The sequence below is a fragment of the Parus major genome, chromosome 1A (genome assembly GCF_001522545.3).
Source record: "Parus major isolate Abel chromosome 1A, Parus_major1.1, whole genome shotgun sequence".
Lineage (NCBI taxonomy): Eukaryota > Metazoa > Chordata > Aves > Passeriformes > Paridae > Parus > Parus major.
In genome coordinates this window covers 7,584,962-7,602,498 of record NC_031773.1, presented here as the reverse complement: position 1 = coordinate 7,602,498, position 17,537 = coordinate 7,584,962, and the positions used below count along the sequence as shown (strand labels likewise).

The following is a 17,537-nucleotide window of genomic DNA, read 5'->3' as shown; positions in this document are numbered from 1 at the left end:
TTTCATTTTAACTACAGGCCTGTTGTGGCTCATAGTACAGCTCACAGCAGCCCAACTGACCCCCAAATCATCAAACTGAAATTTAAGCAGACTTCAAGTTGAGCCTCTAAATTACACAAAAGATGAAACATTTTTGAAAAGTTGGGGATAGTTCTCTGTTACAGTTTCTGGTAGAGCTTATCTGAACTCCCTCTGAGACTGCAGGTTGTGGAAAAGACTCCCTGCTCCTCCTGTTCCTGGGTCTGCATTGCTGAGTCCTGCCCAACAAAACCCTGCCTTACCTCCAGTAGTGACTCTCAATCTATCCCTCTCATTCCCTGGTCTCCAAGGTCCTCTGGCTTCCTTGCATGTGTATTACCTGCACCTTATGAGATGTGCTACCCCTGCCAGCTACAGCATTCTTTTTACCCAGTGTATCAAACCGCAGATTTTTATCTATGCGGGATTATTAAAATATGTTCCCCAGGGTGGCATGAACCCAGTGCAACACACTGGTTTGCAGAATATTGAATTTATTTCCCATGATGGAAGAGGTCTTATATCTCACTTGGGCTTTTATGCTACCACTGTACTCCAGACTGATGAGGTCATTTCTTTAAGAAGAATCTCATTGCAAGAACATTTGAAATAAAAGAAATGAAAGTAGATTTTAAGAGCAATAACATTTTAATTCAACCATTTAATTTGAATGTTCCCAGTACGGAGACCCTTATCCCAGATTTCTACTAAAATCAGTTGGAGGGGGGTTCATTTGTAGAATACAAACCGCAAATCATACCCCAAAAAAAATCAGATTATTTCGCTTTCATGGAGGAGAAAAAGTATGAAAAAAGACCCTGCTTTGCTTTTTTATGAAGTAGGCAAACACGTGATGGGAGCTGTCAATTGAAGTACCATGTCACCACTGAAGAAGAGAGGACCCTTTGCCAGTGCCTGTGAATGCAGCCATTCCATAGCCTTGGTGTGGTTCCACTCATTTCCCTTATGCCCAAGCCAGTAAAATGGAACTTTCTGGAGTGATAAAAATCTAATAAAGAATAACTAAGCAGGTTCTGTATGGTGACAGCATAATCTTCCAGCCAAGAATATTAAGTATCCCTGCGTAGTAGTTTAATACCCCCCATACCTTCCCTAAGTAGTCTTAATTGGCCCTAAAATCAAGGTACCCAAATTGATGAGCCTCTTGTGAAATGCCTGGTCTACATTATTTTGCAGCAAAAATGCCAAAAAGTTCTCTGCATGTTCTCAAAGTACTGTATGACTGGTTAGTATCTTCAGCATCAGTCTTTCTGCTGATTAAAGGTCCTGTGCTGAGAAATTCCCTCCTCCCCACAGATGTATTTCATAATATTTAGCACTCGGTGCTTTACACTATCAAAGCATTGTACGCATGCTATCTAGTATCTCCTAATTAACTCATACATCTCCTATTAAAAAAGCATCTAAAATTAATGACATATGGTATCGCTGGCTTTTGTACAGCACATGCAAATGCAGCTTTTGGGTTTTACAAGAAATGTGGGTAAGCTGAGATTCCTTTCTGAAATCTGACGAACACTTCGCCATACCCGACTTTCAACACAGAGGAAATGAACAACGATGCAAATTGGACCTTCACAATTTTAGATCTGTGACTGAATGAGCACGCAAACACCAGCACGGGCAAGGGCTTCAGAGCCAACAGTTTTGGTCCCTTAATGAGGTGCACATCAATTGCACGGGTTTCCCACAGACTTTGCTCTCAAGATCTGTAGAATGCATGAGAAACAAGTAAAGTCTGTCATTTTGGTATCCATCAAAGCTGTCTTCCATGTGAGGAAGTGGCTAATTTGTCATTTCACACTCAAAAAGGCGTGAAAGGCAAAACGGAGGGAGGTTAGATGGAAGAGAGGGGGGCTGTGACTCATGAGAGAAGAGACTAGGCCTGATTTTGAGCTCGTGTTTGTTGCTGCATATCAGGAATAAAATTAATTTAATAATATTGATGTAAAACAGACAAGGATGAGGCCAGGATTTCTTACTTAGGTGTAAAAATTTACATTATTAAACCCAAAATATAAACCAAGGAACAAGGAACACTTTACAAATGAAATTATGGTATACAGCAAATTTCTAACTTACAAGTTTTATTTACACGTGGACATCTCTTATTTAATTATAATAAAAGTATTAATTCCAACAATGCAAATTTTCAACTTAAAAATACATAAGACCTTTGAGAAAAAATCCCAAAGAATACACACATCTGAGGAATGTCAGCTCTGTGTCAAGAGCACTGGTCTCAGCCACTACATATTTCCCTCATCGTCTTTCATTTTAGCCTTGTTGTTGTCTTTTAATTTTCTTTTCCTCTGCATAAAACCAAGCCAGCAAAGGGCCAGAGAAACAGAGTCAAACCTTTAGAGACATAGGAGAGGTGCAGGCAGGAGTCCCATTATTTGTTAATAGAATTTGTGCACATACCTCCCATGGACCACTTAGGAAATTTATTCCCAAGCATCTTGGTGGCAATTTCAATTAGAGTCAACATTTCCTTTCAGCAGATGGACTGCAAACTGGTGGCTACTCAAACACTAACGAGAAATGCTTGGTAATTCCCCCCTCTTAAACTATGATTATACTTTCTCTTTTTTATGGGGGAGAACGAATGCTGTGCCTAAGCCAAAACTTAATTTGATTTTTTGCTGTGCCTCTCTGTGCTAGCAAACCCTACCCGCGTGCCTGTATACAGGCCCAGTGGGTAAATTAGTGGGTATTTTTGCAGATCTGTCACACATTTCTACCATGCTTCTTATTCAGAAAGATGCCAAAGAACTAGAAGTACATCTGCCTTCCCCTGAAATGTAGCCACCTCTGGGGTGGAATGTGGCAGCAAATGTTAATATGGGAACACAAACACTAAACCCTATGTGAAAATTATGCAGGAAGTAAAGAACACAGCTCACACCATCTAAGGCTACCCAGAAATTAGCTAAAAGTGTACACTTTTTCTTTTTTAATGAATGCATTTGAAATTATTGCCTGGTTTGTGGCATTCCAATAAGGAACATGTCATTTGTCATTGAATCCCACTGTACATTCTCACACAGATTAATAGTGATGGTAAGTTTTCTGATTTCAAGAAGAAGCAGTACTAATTCATAGGCAAGATGCACAAAACCAGAACACAGTATTTTATTTTTTTTAATGGAAAATGTCCTTTCTTTAAATAGCATTTACAAACTACGTCGATGGTGGCCTGGCTGGCTCATGGTGCCTTCGGTTTCGCTTTTTTTTCATCTCCTGCACATGCTTCCATTTGGCACCACCTTTGTTCCGCTGCCGCCGCTTCTCCCGGTGCCACATCTGTTCACAGTACTCATCCAGGCTAAAGCTGGGGCTGCTGACGAGCTGGATGTAGTCCTTGTACCTCAGCCGGGACTCCGTCAGCAAATCCCTCACCCGGCCCTCCTCGTCCTCAGTTTTCTGAGTGCTTTCCATCTGTCCATTCTCGATGACGTTTAAATTCAGCTTCACGATGGTGTGGACAAAGGTGTGCTCCTGGGCTTTGCAAAAATAGGCTCCTGCGTCCCTCCTCTGCAAGCTGCGGATCAGCAGCCCATGCTCCGTTTTAATGATCCTTTCATCAGCCTTCAGCTGTGGGGTTGGAAAAGAAAAGAACACAGGAGGTGAGTCTCATTGTCAAGATGAGATGTGTGTCAGTGCTATGGTGAGATGGACACAAGGCCTGGCTGGGACATGGAGCCCATATCCCCAGGGGCCTCTGGGACAGATACCAGCAGCTCCTTCAAGGCCCAAGTCCTGTTCCTAACTGCAACATCTGGATCACGGACACTCAGCAGGCAGCAGCAAAAGACACATGCTGTACAGCTGACAGGACAGACAGCAACACTCATCACACCACACTGCAGTGAGTGTGGCTGCCTTCTCCAAGGAAGGGAAGCTATGTACTGCTACAAATCCCATTCGTTTTTTTAACTGCTCTTTTTGAGGTATCTGTAATACACCCAAAATACCAGAGTGCCTGTATATATCTGCAGTGCTGAGGCCCTGTTACAATGAATATGAGTACTACTACTGATTTTCCAGTGAAATGCTGTGTTTCTGATCTTCAACCAAGTTTTACAAAAGGAAGTTGATCCTGGCTTTGACTCACTAAGATGTGATTAAAAGCAGGCAATAAGACTGGATGGATACAACAAAGTACAGTTCTTTCACTGCTAAGATATGTGGAGAATAACTTTGAGAAAAATAAGAATTTAAAAAACCCTAAACAAAAGAATAAGATTGTAAGTGGGAGCTGAAGTCTGACAGCATGGAGGTGTAATTTAATTTACGAATAGAAATATTTTTAAAAATACATGTGTTAAAAAAACCCACATGTTAAAAGTAAGGTGTACCTTAGACGACTAATACTGTCAGGTAAATTACCTTTCTGGTAATCTGAAAATTATTTCTAAAATAACCAAAATCAAAAAATAGTGTCCTGCCCCTCAAAAAAAAAACCAAAACCAAAACCAAACCAAAAAAACGGGATGGGGTACTAGGCACCTAAGTATTTTTGCATCTGGGAAACATAGAAGGTAAGTGATTTGCCAAAGACCATATAAAGATTAGTAGCAGAGGTGGAAGTAGAAAGCAGAGCCTTTACTCCTGACGTCCAACAGCAGCATTTCCTTTGAAAATGATGCCGGATTGTCCCAGGCTGTTCCCTCCCAGGCACGCTGTGTTCTGCTGCCACACAGAGGCTGCAGCACAGCTGCACCCACAGACCTGCGCTGCTGCTGGAGGCAGCCTCGGCTCTGCTGGTGGAATCACTGCCAAGGGGGAAAACTGGAGCTTAAGGCTGGGTAGTGGGTTTGAGAAGGGGGGGTCTGGGGGCAGAAAGAACCAACACAGAATCTGCAAAATTTCCCCGAGTGCACATCTGACCCTCCAGCAAACTTCAGAGGATGAAGATCAGGGAGGCATAAAGATGACTAAATTAGATTTATTCACAGTGGGTAAGCTACACACTGTTTCTTTATGTAAAAAATCTGCACACAATTCCCTCTGCTACTCCATGGGAAAAAATTTATACATACATATGATTCTCCATCTGTTATGATTCTAACTCACTAGTACTTTATCATAATAGAGTCTCTTGGAGCAAAGAGATGGATGAGATGACCTTCCAGGGCTTTTAGCTTTACCCTTTTCTAAGTTTCTATGACAATGACTTTGAAATCATGAAAAAGTTTGAGAGACCATATTGAGCTCTCCAGAAAAAACAACACACATAAATATAATCCAACCTGAGACAGAGACTTTTGTTTCCTACTGCTTCAGCTGTAACAATCTTCAGTAACATGGATTAGACAGGTATGTAGGCAAGTCATCTGCATGGATGGATACAGGCCTGTGTACTGCCACGGATATGAGAGCAGCAGACACAAGAAATCAGCTGCTACAAAAGAAGGTCAGATTGTAGCTCTGGTTGCCTGTTTCTCTGGCCAAGTATTTTTTGGCTCCTGACCCCAGTTGTTGGTGTTGGGAGCTTTAGTTTCATTGTTTGTAAACTGTATATAAGCATGTCTACTCAGTACCCAGAGTGTGAAATTATACAAATTTCAGGAAATTCCTGGAAAATTGATTGTCCTGACAACAGGTGCCAAATGAGCACAAGCTACTTCTGATTTACCACACTGTGTTTAAACCAGAGAAATTAGGGTCAAGCCACAAGCACTTGCACAGAAGGTAACAGGGAGACAAACTAGATTGCTCTTCTTTCACAGAACCCACAGAACAGGGCACTAGTCCTCAACTGCATCAGCTAGTGACACTTCACTCCAAGTAAATGTTCCTTTTTTACAGTAAAAACAGGAGCATAAAATTTACAAAAGAATCTGCAAATAAGGAGCTCTAGGCAGAAGTATGTCTAGGGCAGGTGTTTCCTTGTGTTGCTGTGCTCCACAGAGAGTAGCAGGAGCAGGGGCCAGGTGGAAGTGCTTCGAGGCCTGGCTTTTGCAACTCGACAAGGAAATCCCTTTCTTCTGCCCAGACTTCATGTCAACATGAAGATCCAAGTTTGCGAAATTGAGGGAAAAGCATGGGAAGAAGCAGCTAACTTCCAGACATTTGGGTTTCATAAGCATTCTGCAAAGACCAAGTTCCCACATTGTTTGAGTGAAAACAGGACTGATGTCTTTGAGCTCGGGGCTTGATGCAATCGCAGCAGTAGCATCTGCCTGCCGGTGGCTCTGCCAGTATTGTAGTCTAGAGCGTCTTGACAGCTGTGCACCTCCCACACTTGGAAGGGCTCCAGCTGGCTCTTCTGGCTGGCTGGGTGCCAGTCCAAAGTGCCCTCCCTAGGGCTTTGCCTCTTTTCAGTGAAAGAAAGGCAGAATAATGGCAGATCTAAACTTGGAAAGATTGCTGGACCCCCAAATCCAGCACCCCGCTACTCTTAACTCCTTGCCATTTGTGTGACAGTCATCACTTTTTAGTCATAAACGTGTTAACTGATGGAGCTGTACCCCTCTCTGCCTTGGGATAATGCACATAAAGGTAGAAGTCTAAATTGGTTATGTCCCTTAATCCCAGCCCATCATGACTCCTATTTTTAATGAAGCAGTGCTCCTACACAGTGTCCTGTGTTAACCTTGGATATTGATTTAGGGTGACTGTCACCTCCTTCTCTGTGCCCTCATTGTTCATTCCTTTCTTATCCTCTGGCAGGATGAAATTATGGCTCCGATTTCACACATATTGAGAAACACTTCATTACTGCTTTCCCCCCTCACTTCTCTTTTTGGTATCCTGTTTATGTTGTTTTACCCATAGGTTCAGAACTCCTCCTGTCTTTCCTCTATGCTTTCCTCCCCACAGGACTCTGGAGTTTCATAAACACCTGGCATTTCATTACTTGGTAGTAGATCTTTAACCTTTCCCTTGAATGTTTAATGTGGTCTTTGGTTCCTGACCTATAGATGTAAAATGTACTTTATTAAATTATGAGGAAAGTTAAAAGACTACTTAGATAAAAGAAATTTTATTTTGTTCAACTGTGGATTCACTGTTTCACCCCCCACCATGTCAAAATCAGTAACTCTTCTAAAATATTTCTAAATAGGATTTAACAATTCAGAAATACACATGCTTAAATTTATAGAAGCTTGCTGACATGTCCTTAAGTTTGAGCATACAATAAAACTTTAAAAGGAGAGACATAGTTTTGTTCCATAGGAAACAATTTAAAAATCACAGAAATTAAAGTAATTGATTACCAATAGCTTTCTTTTCTTGCTGAAATGGGGGCAGATTTTTGACGAGATTGTATCAACAACTGTACCTTCATCCTTTATGAGAAGCATGTAAGTTTTCCAAAAATTACATTACCTGAATTATGGTACATGCCATAGATACTGGCAATGTATGACAAAAGGGAAAATGTATGACAAAGTGCAAACCTAACACTTGATTTTCACAACCTGAATTTAACAATGGAGAAAAAAATAAGTATTGCCAATAATGAGGGCAAATCTTTAAGCAATCAGTAAGTTGGAAAACACCAAGGATTTGAAAGTGCTGTGGCACCAGGTTAGGTCAATGCTTTTTGTCCTTTGCTAATGATGTGTTTAGATGGCTCCCTCTCTACAAATAATTCACATGTCAACTCTTTCACAGTTAAAACACTGCACCTGTCTGGGAGAAGAAAGTGGCTTCAAAGCCTGCCTTCCCTCATTAATCAACATGTGAAAAAATGTTAGAGGTAAAGCTGGACTAATCATGGGTTAGCTGCAACCCCTGAACAAATTGAGAGAGGGAGAAAAGAAAATGAGGAACATTTGCAGATAATTCACATTCATCTTTGTTTTTCTATTGTTCTCTTTTACATCCTCATAATTTGACTGGAAATAAAGATCACTCCAGGGTTTTTCTGACATTATTGTTACACATGACTGTTTCTCTTGTATGGGAAAATAATAATTTAACTACAACACAGCTGTACAGTTAATTTCTTTTTTCTTAACATCTTTTTTTATTTACCAACAGCCTCAGGAAAAATGAAGAATGTGTTGCTGATACAATGTCATTATGGAAATGCATGATTCCTATTAGTTTCAAGGTGAAGTTTATTGCTTACTCTGAGACTAAACCTTAAACTCCTCTATTCCTGTCACTTCTCCAACATATCCAAATCAAATCAGAAATGTCACTCAGTTCAGAGTTAGTTCTCTTCTTTCCCCATGAAACTGTTGAAAGTATTAGTCTGACTTAAGACACTCAAGGTAAAAAAAATGCAATGAGTTATATAATAAAATAAAAGAATGAAAGCATGTAGTCCTTAGGCTGCAAAATCAATCTCTTTTTCCCAACTCTCTTGACTTTCTTTCTCATTGACCTAAAGATTCAAACATCGAATTACACTCCCCCAACAGAAGGTACTACTGGAATTCAGTCCTTGCTGTGCATCTTCTGCCTTATTCAGCCATCACCCAGCTCTTAGATTTCAGGGCTGGCACTGAATCTGTGGCCTTTTTTCTTAAGATTCTGCTAAGCCAGATGTTTGTAACAAAGAAAGTTGCCATAATGATGCAAAAACCTCCAGATGCAAAAATATTTGGAAATTTGTCTTGGATAAACTGAAAAAAAATGCCTAAAATATGGACTGAAAAAACATCTCCCTGCTCTGATGGGGGAACTGGGTTACAATGCTGTGTGCCTTGTAAAACGTCCTGTCCAAAAGTGGGTCCAGCTCAAAATATCAGATAGTCCTTATGCTTTGTCCAACAGGGAAACATAGTCTGAGCTGTGGGGCAGGAATGTGGAATGAGTGAAGGAGAAACTGGAGTGTCACCATGAATAAATCCACCATGGTGGATTTATTTTCACCACCAGGTATGAGCAGAGCAGAAAGGAGAAACTTAAAAGCGGTCTGCACCTATTCTGTCACTTTCGACCATATGGTTTGCTCTGTCCCCTGCTGCTGGGGTGACAGCTTGGCAGACTGGGAGCCACAGGAGACTTGGGGTGAAGTGCAGCTTAAAGCAGAGCTGCTGATGCTTTTGAGAGCAACAAGGCACCAAAACTAATGCCTTTGTAGGGAGCCACACATTCACTTTTTGCAGGAGTGACACTTATTATATACATAAAATAACACAGGACTTTTTCTTGAGAAATAACTAGTATCTGTTTAAAGCTTCAGAGAGCTTCAGCAGTTTAAGTCACTATGAACAGATGACGTCCCCAGAGTTTTTTATGAACTCCAGGCACTGAAACACTCTTCGTCATCCCAGTGACTAACGCCGCACGCACAGGAACAAACATGATCAATTGCGTGAGCAACACTAACCACAAAAGCACTAGATATTTGACTCCTGACCTTAAAAGAGCCCTGAACTACAGGGAAATGTACTCCCACTGGCAGCAAAATGACCTGGTGACAGCTTCTGTACCACAGGAGATCCTGTCCCTCCCCACAGGTTGCTCTGCCTGGAAGTCACATTCTGAACCATGACCTTAAGGGTGAAATGTCGGGGACATCCTGCTGGGCCAAATGCTTCCCATCTAGTCTGGACTTTGCCCTTTCCCTTCCCTCAGGAAGCTGCAGTGCATGTCTGGGACAGTGCAAAGCCATCTCTTTGTAAAGCCAAGTTTAAAGACTCACTGAGACATTACAGTTCCAGCCCTGGAACTAAAAGTCCGTAACCTAAGTTCCAGGTGCGTGGAGTCATTTGCAAAGCATGGTATCGTCATCACAATAAGTTACACTGCTAAGACATGCACTAAAAGAATGCACAGTGTTATTTGAGAAATCTGCTGCAGGAAGGGAGACAGAGAGAGCAGAAAATATAATTGTAATGGGAAAAGTTATGGTAATGAATTGGTTGAGCAAAGATCAAGCTATACATTAAATATGACCTCACTGTTTCTGTCACATATGGTATTTTTGTCAAATTGACGTATTTTGAAAAGAAAGTCAATTACTCTGCTCTCTGGATTTTCTAGGAAGGTCTCCAATCAGGTTTTCATATTGATGAACTCATTTTCACTGGTAAGTCAAGTTAGAAAACCTGGAAACCTCAATTTTTGGATCTGCAAATTATCAAGGGATTAACATTTTAACCACTTCACACTTATTCCATCAAATAGGAGGAATGATTGTTCAGCATCTCTACAGACCTGCTCAATCATTTAGGGATCCATAAATGGAATTTAACTTTACACATTTGAAAACATGTAATTTCTACATGAATATAGTTACCTTAAAAAGTAAACAAAAAGGGGTTTTTTTTTTTGTTTCTTTAAAAATTATATCTAGCAATAAAATATATAAAAAACTAGTTTGTTCAGGAGTTCAATTTCTTAGGATCCTGAAACTAAGCTGGGTCAAAATATTAGAAATTGTTATTATTAGAATTTTCTGGCAAGCTTCAAACAAAACTTATACATAAGTGACCTAATCTAATCATCAATGTGTGCATATGCATTTCTATAGGCTATTATCTTCAGAATGGAAAAAAACCCCCAAAACCCAACAACTTAAACACCCCCCAAAAACCCTCCAAACCACCTCAAGAGCTGATTTTTACAAAAACTAGATCACAGAGGCACTGCTGTGGTTTTAGGCACTATGTGTGGCAAAAGCTCTTTGCCTACTTTTAACATTAATATTGTAGAAAATCTGTGCACATTTCTCCTTCAAATTTTCTACTAAATTTGCCTCAGAGGTTAATCCAGCCTTTTAGAAAAGATTTACTTTTCTCATGGAAACAGATGTCAGACTGTGTACACAGAGTAAGCCCAGTAAACATTGCTGTTAATGTGCTAAGATGAATTCTGTGTGTTTGCTGGGGCTTCTGATGCCACCACACATGTGCACACATTCCCTAACTCCCTCCCAACCTTAACATCCTTGGCATGCTGGGCAGTATCGAACATCACCAGGCCTGGGTAAGTGGCATTTGGCTCAGAACAACTAAGAGGGGCCAGGCCACTGCCACAACAAACCTCTCGGAAATTCAAAGTGTGTCAAGAAAAAGCACAGCCTAAATTTAGGCTACGCTATACACATTTAGCATGCCGTAAATTTGCTCAAAAGTTGATTTGACCTGCCGTTTGTTCTACAATCAAACATGAAAGACAGCTTGAGTTTGGTTTCATGACCTTCAGAGGCCTAGCTGAACCTGTGATTTATGAGAAAATCAACTGATAATATCTTTTTGCTTAAATTGGCACAGATAAAGACTCAAAAGCAGCCCTTCAAAAGAGGCTTTTAAGTCTTGAAAGTGTAATCTATTATGATATAGAAATATTACGTTCTACACAAAGAACTGGCTCATTTACACAAAGTTTGTAGTTCATGGTGTAGCTGCAATACATTGTTTTTAAAATGATTGAGTCTTCTCAAAACTTGACATAACTTCTCATTCAGAAAAAAAAAAAACCCCACACACAAGAACAGACAAACAGTAACAAACAGCCCTCCTCCTGTCCCCCAAGTCAGAAACCTGTTAACTATCTGCTTAAATTTACTTTAAAATTAGTCTTAAACACACAGTAAGGATTAAGAAAGTACTTTACTTGTTTCCCTGATCAATTATCATTTACAAACTGCTGCCTTAGGGAAGGTGAGCAGAGTCTGCTGTACAGGAGAGTAAAGGTAACTCCATTTCAGTAAAATGAATGACTGTAGGTCTTTAAATTCCAATACACTTTTAGCTGGGTGTGCATTTCAACCTCCTGTGGCTGGGAGGGTGCTTGGCCATCTGATCAGAAGACATTTTTTTTCCCCACATATGGGCTATAATGGGGGTTACAGGTATTATTTCAAAGTAGTAATCTCTTTCTTTTGGTGTTAATGCACCTGTCTAAAAATTAATTAAGCTTTTTTTTTCCCCCAGCAGAGGAAAAAAGTTTTGTCAATCCAAAATATGTGTAAGAGAAGTGGAATAAATTAAAAGTGCTGAAGTCTTGTAGTCAATATATAGCCTTGTAGATTTTTGTCTTATCTGGTAGGGAATGAGAAGTATCCCCTAACTCTGGCTTTCTGAGCCAAGACACAACCAGGGCTGCAAATCTGGGGTGACTACCATGTGTCACATCCCAGCCAGAGGTGATTCTCTCAAAGACACCTGCCCTGGCCTGAATCTCCCCAGCCTTTGGAAAGGACCACAATGTTCTCTGCACTCAGGAAATCTCACAGGATGAATTATCACTGAAAGTGGAAGACCTGTTGTATGTTTGATAGTTCCTGTCATTTAAACTAATTTCTGACTTGGATGAACATTTAACAGAAAAGCATATCTAGCACCTGGGACCGGATCCTTTGAAAGGGCAGCTCATTTCCCTTCTCCTTCCCTGTTGCCGTGGTTGCCATCACAGCAGGACTTGGCCTCAAACACAAAATCACTCATGTAAGAGAAAGGCTATGAAAACTCCTGAGGTTTGAAACTCACTCACAAACACAGTCCAAACCAGTCCCAGGACACTGACCTTTTAGTCATGTTGGAGAGTCCCTTTGTCACTAGATCAGAGAGAAATCATCAGGAAATTGTGAAAGGGGTTTGCAGCGACCTGGAGGCTTCTCCAGAGCTTCTCCATCAGTGAGGACCCCAAAGCTGCATCCCAAAGGAATTAAGGGCCAGCACAAATCTCACTGCTTTCTACACCAGATGCAAGGAGCAATCCTTAACCTGAATTCTCTGCATCAGTGAAGAGTGCCATTTAAGCAAAAAATCTCAAACTCCACTAACAAGAAAAAAGCAAATAAAAAGCCTTTTAACCACACAGACCATTCCTCCTCTGGGGAGAGACGGAGAGAAGCAGCAAACCATACATGCAATTCTTAGCTACACTGCTTAACATGGTAAGGGAAAACAATCAGACCCTAAATAGAGCTGAGATTTTATTGACAGATAGGGTTATGATCATACTTTTACCTACAGAAGCAGATGTGTTAATTAGGGGACAAAACTGCTTTGACTTTTTATCACTGATCTATATTATCTCCCTTTTTAATTTTTTTTAATAGAATGAGCAGGTAAGTCAAAATAAATATCAAAATATGCTTATGATACAGTGCAAATGGCTGCTCTCTTCCCCACTGCAAGCCCCAAATGGTGATAGCAGAATGCTATGTGATACCTAAGGTGAGGCAGGGAAAAGTAAAACATCAACTAGTCCCAGTAATTCCTGCCTCTCAGTGCTCAGCTGAATTCTCTATGGAGGAAACCTGCCTTGATGATTATAACTTACCTCTTCTCGATGTTCTTCTCCAGAGCGCTGAACATACCACCTAATAGAGGCTTGCTGGGACTTAGGAGTACATTCCAGAAAAGTTGAATTAAATTCAATGCCAAAAATCACCTTTTCATCAGCAGTTTCATGACTAATGCCTGGAAAGCAAACATGGTACAGGAGATTAACCCTGACCTGCTTTTTAAAGCAATGGGAAAACAGCCTGATTTGGAACAGATGCTAAAAGAGTGAGTGAATTATAAAAACACAAAAGGAAACTTCACTTTTAGCTTAAACTATAACTATAAGGATTTAGAGGCGGCTGCTAACCTTCCTTCAGTGCAACTGGTTTTTAAAGAGGTCAATAAAATCTGTATCATGAGCTTGCTCCATTTTAAAGTTGGGGCTTTCACCTATGAGGAATTTAAAATCTGACCTGTATTTTTCCTTTAAGTAATACAACTACTAAACCTGATCTAAATCTGCTGAAATTAGATTGTATGGTCTGGTTTGTTCACCCAAAGGAGTCACAGGGATAAAGAAAACTCAAATTTGCCTCCCTTCAGTGTATGTTTCAGAGCAAGCACTGAAGGAGCCATGAGGAGATCTGAAATCCTTCCCTGGTCGTCTGTAACTCTGACTGAGTAATTTTTAGTCTCTGCATCTTCATTTTTCTTTCTAGTCTGTCTCATCTGTGTCTTATCTACCTTAGCAAGAGACTAAAGCTGTTTCTTATGCCTTGTGAATAACAGAATGGAAGGTGAAAGAAATGGTATCTCCTAAATCAAAAGTTAGCTCCATTTCAAAATTAAAACAATTTTGGAACATGCTTTCAATTTAACAAGTACCTGTATGAGATCTACAGAAATTTGAGATCTCTGCATTATTTCCCTGTGCCACTGAGATTTCCATAGAGCCAAACAACTTCTTTCAGCAAACAAAGTGTGGGAGAGAACCACACACAGCAGAGCACTGAATATAAATAAGTTTGGGGACCATAATATTACTAATTACAGCAAATGGCCTAAATAAGCCAAGAGCCTGGAGTGACAAAGGTCAGCTTCATGGGTTTACAGCACACAGGAATCACTCCCCGGTGGATAAAATTACTATTTTATCTATGTCAGGGCAAAGAATTAATATCAATTTCTGTGCTACAAGACTGTAGGTTTGTCTACTAAAGCTAACTCTTCCAGAATCTATCCTTCCAGGAAAATGTGACACTTTCAGCCTTTCTGCTGGGGTTTCTATAACCCTGAGCTTTGCACAGTCTCAGATATCAGTGTTTGGAGAATCATGGCAAGCAGCAAGCAAGGAAATTCTGACCCTTGGGATGAACAGAGTTTTGTCATTGACTTTGATGGAAATGAGATCTTACCCTGACTTTTTAACTATGTCTGCAAGCACACACGTACAATCAGAGCCCTCTACACTGTACAACAGACTTGAGGCTTTGATCCTGTGGCAAGAAGCTCTGATTTCTGCACTGCCTCCCACTGAGGTCTGCAGCAGGCACCCAGCACCGCAGCGGCACAGAATAACCGGAGATCAGTGGGAAGGGATGGCTTGTCCCAAAGCCAGTGTTCAACGTGGTGATACAATCAATACTGTTTTGTCTGGATTGTTCACTTTAATAAGCAGCTAGAAGAACCCCAGACAAAGCCACGCTTGGGTCTGAATGCTATTCATTTATTTTATGCTGCCACAGAGATTGCTGTGTAACCACAGGGTTTCATACTGACAGTGCTCGCTGAGAGAGAAGGGCTGCAGATGCCAGAGGAGCAGCCAGACCCTTTGGCATCTGAAAAGAGGGAGTGGGAAAGGGAGGGGAAGCGGGCAGGGAGAAGGGGGTAGGTTCCTGTTAATAACAGGAGTATTTAAGTAGCTGTGGGAAGGGGAAGGGGCTGGTTTGGCAGCTGCAGCTCAGCCTTGGGGCCTGAGTGGCAGAGAAGAGATGGCATGCTCCCTGCCCAGCCCTGCAAGCTTCCTTGTGGGATTTGCTGCCCTGTTTCTGGATGGAACATCACACATATCCCATGAGCCACTTTCAGGGACATGTGTGATGTTTTGGTGTCAGGGGCATATCTCCCTGCCTGGTGTGAGTACTGGGCAGGATTGCTTATAAGGGATGCAAGGGTGAAATCCCATGCTGGCTGTCCCTTCGCGGCCCCAGCTCTGAAAATTTAACTATGGGATAATGGATATGGAGTGTGCCAAAGGCAACTGTTCTGTTTAGCTTAGCAAGTTTTTGTAGACAGAGACCCTCACAGCAAAATCTGCTGCTTAAGTGACAAAAGACCAAGAAAAGTGAAAAATACTCACTGTCTTCCACATCCCAGCACTGTGCAACTGGGTCTCCATACTTGACATCCTGCCTTCTGGCTCGCCTATGGGAAGAGCATGCAAACTTGTAACACTTCAGACATAATTGCTGGAATGCAACAACAAAATACAGAGGAGCTCAGCAGATGTGGACTTGCATTGCTCTCATCCTACTGCTGACAATTACAGTCTTAACTAAAACCAGTCTCACCCTCAAAGCAGCATGTGGCCTAGAGAGTTTTGTACAACTGACATCAAGAGAAGAGCCTGTGATTTGGGAAAACCAAATTTGATTTGGGAGGGGAAAGAGAACAAGCGAGAGAAAAGTATCTGCCTAAAACAAAGTGTGTGTAATACAGTGACAGAAAGAGTGTCAAAATTTGCTTTAGGACCAGAGGTCTCCTGGTGGGGTGGACTGTGTTGCAAATACCTAAAAAACATTTCATGTTGTAGATCATAAAAGAGATCTGAAGTTCAACAGGTAATATTAAAAATAAAGCTCAGTATTAGCCCAAGGTAATACTAACTAATAAACCAATTCTTAAAATGAAGAGAGAAGAGCATGTATTTTAGTTTGTTAACAAACAATTGACAAATCTGGTTATCTTTCATCTTTGTGGACTGAAAAAAACGTAAGGCAATGGTCTGAGATGATCTACTAACTTGCCTGCCAATCTCTGGGTATTGCATGAACTCCCCATGATTTACTGTCATTTCAGTGTAATAGCACTAAAAAGAAAGTAAACTATTCCTCTGTGTATGATTGCATTTATGTCATAAGAGCTATGAAAAAAATGGAAACTTTTTCCATTTTTCAGTAGAAGAATTGGACACCCAGGAAGGAACTGGTTCAGCAGTGGGCTCTCCTGTGTGCAGAGCAGTGCCTTGGAAGGAGAGCAGGTTGCCAGGGCCAATCTGTCCACTGAGCAAAAGCTGTAGACATGCTGAAAGCACGGCCCTCAACACTGAAGGAAAACATTCAAGTAACTGATCTGCAAGATTCCCAGGGCCAGTCACCCATCCTTTGTTTTGGAGACACAGACTTTTGGCTTTCTCTCCAAACTGCACATCTGTGTAAAAGCACGGACCATCGATCTCCGTGTCCCAGCCCACCCCAGACTTCAGCAAGCCTCATGTGTCACTGACTTTGCAGTGAGCCTGAACACTTGCTTTTCTCCTTTCATTTATGCTTCTCTGAATTTAGTTTGCTTTGGCTATGAGGGAGAACACATAAAGTTTCTTGACACCATGACATGATAACTTATGAGTCATTAACTTCAATGGCTCAGGACCCAGCCCTGTGACCCCTAAGGTAGCAAGTGTCATTCCAGAGCCTGAGCTCAAACTGCAACCCCACTGCAAGAATTACTGTCAGGAGGACCTTGTCCAAAGAGGAATGAAGAGGCTGTGAAGGACTCTGGTTCTAACAAAATCAGCCATAAACTTCAGGAGACACATCTAACAGCTTAGGCACTGTGCTGCTAGACCCTGCAGTGTGCTCTCCCTCCATCCAGATCCAAGGTGCTGTCCTAGCTAGTGGGTACAGAAAATTCAGATGAAGCTTCTTTCACTGTGGAAAGACTGCTGCCAATGTGGTCAGATCATGGTACTTAAATCTCTGTCTCCCTCTCATGGCTAGACCACAAATACAATTGTTGGGTTAGGTCAGGGAATTTAATATATTTTATTATTGACCACTCTGGGATGCTATGTTAAACTCTGCTTTCTAACTACTATGAAAAAGTCAGCAGCTTAACAGAGGCTCTTGCCTCTTGGGCAGAGTTAGCCACAACCTGGACCTCCATCTGAGCATCTTGTGCCTTAAAACATTCAGCATAAAAAGGGAAAGTGATGGATTTATGATGTTAGCTGCAGTAGCCAAGTTACTGTCACACACACTTAAACAAAGCTATGTTGTCTTCACAGCTCTTTGAGCAGAAATGTGAAACATGGCCAGAGTATGATCACATTTTAAGGCAAATGATATGCTAAGT

At 41.2% G+C, this 17,537-nt stretch overlaps 1 protein-coding gene across 2 annotated transcripts in view; it reads right to left on the bottom strand.

Moving 5' to 3' along the window:
* Positions 1-647: 647 nt before the first annotated feature.
* Positions 648-17,537, bottom strand: part of SEMA3D (semaphorin 3D) — a 134,957-nt gene continuing 118,067 nt past the window's right edge. For both annotated transcript variants that reach the window (XM_015627970.3, XM_015627969.2), the window contains exons 16-18: positions 15,544-15,608; positions 13,240-13,379; positions 648-3,636 (exon numbers count right to left, since the gene is read on the bottom strand). In XM_015627970.3, the coding sequence (XP_015483456.1) occupies positions 3,223-3,636; positions 13,240-13,379; positions 15,544-15,608 (619 nt within the window). In that variant the 3' untranslated portion in view covers positions 648-3,222. The remainder of the gene's footprint in view (positions 3,637-13,239; positions 13,380-15,543; positions 15,609-17,537) is intronic.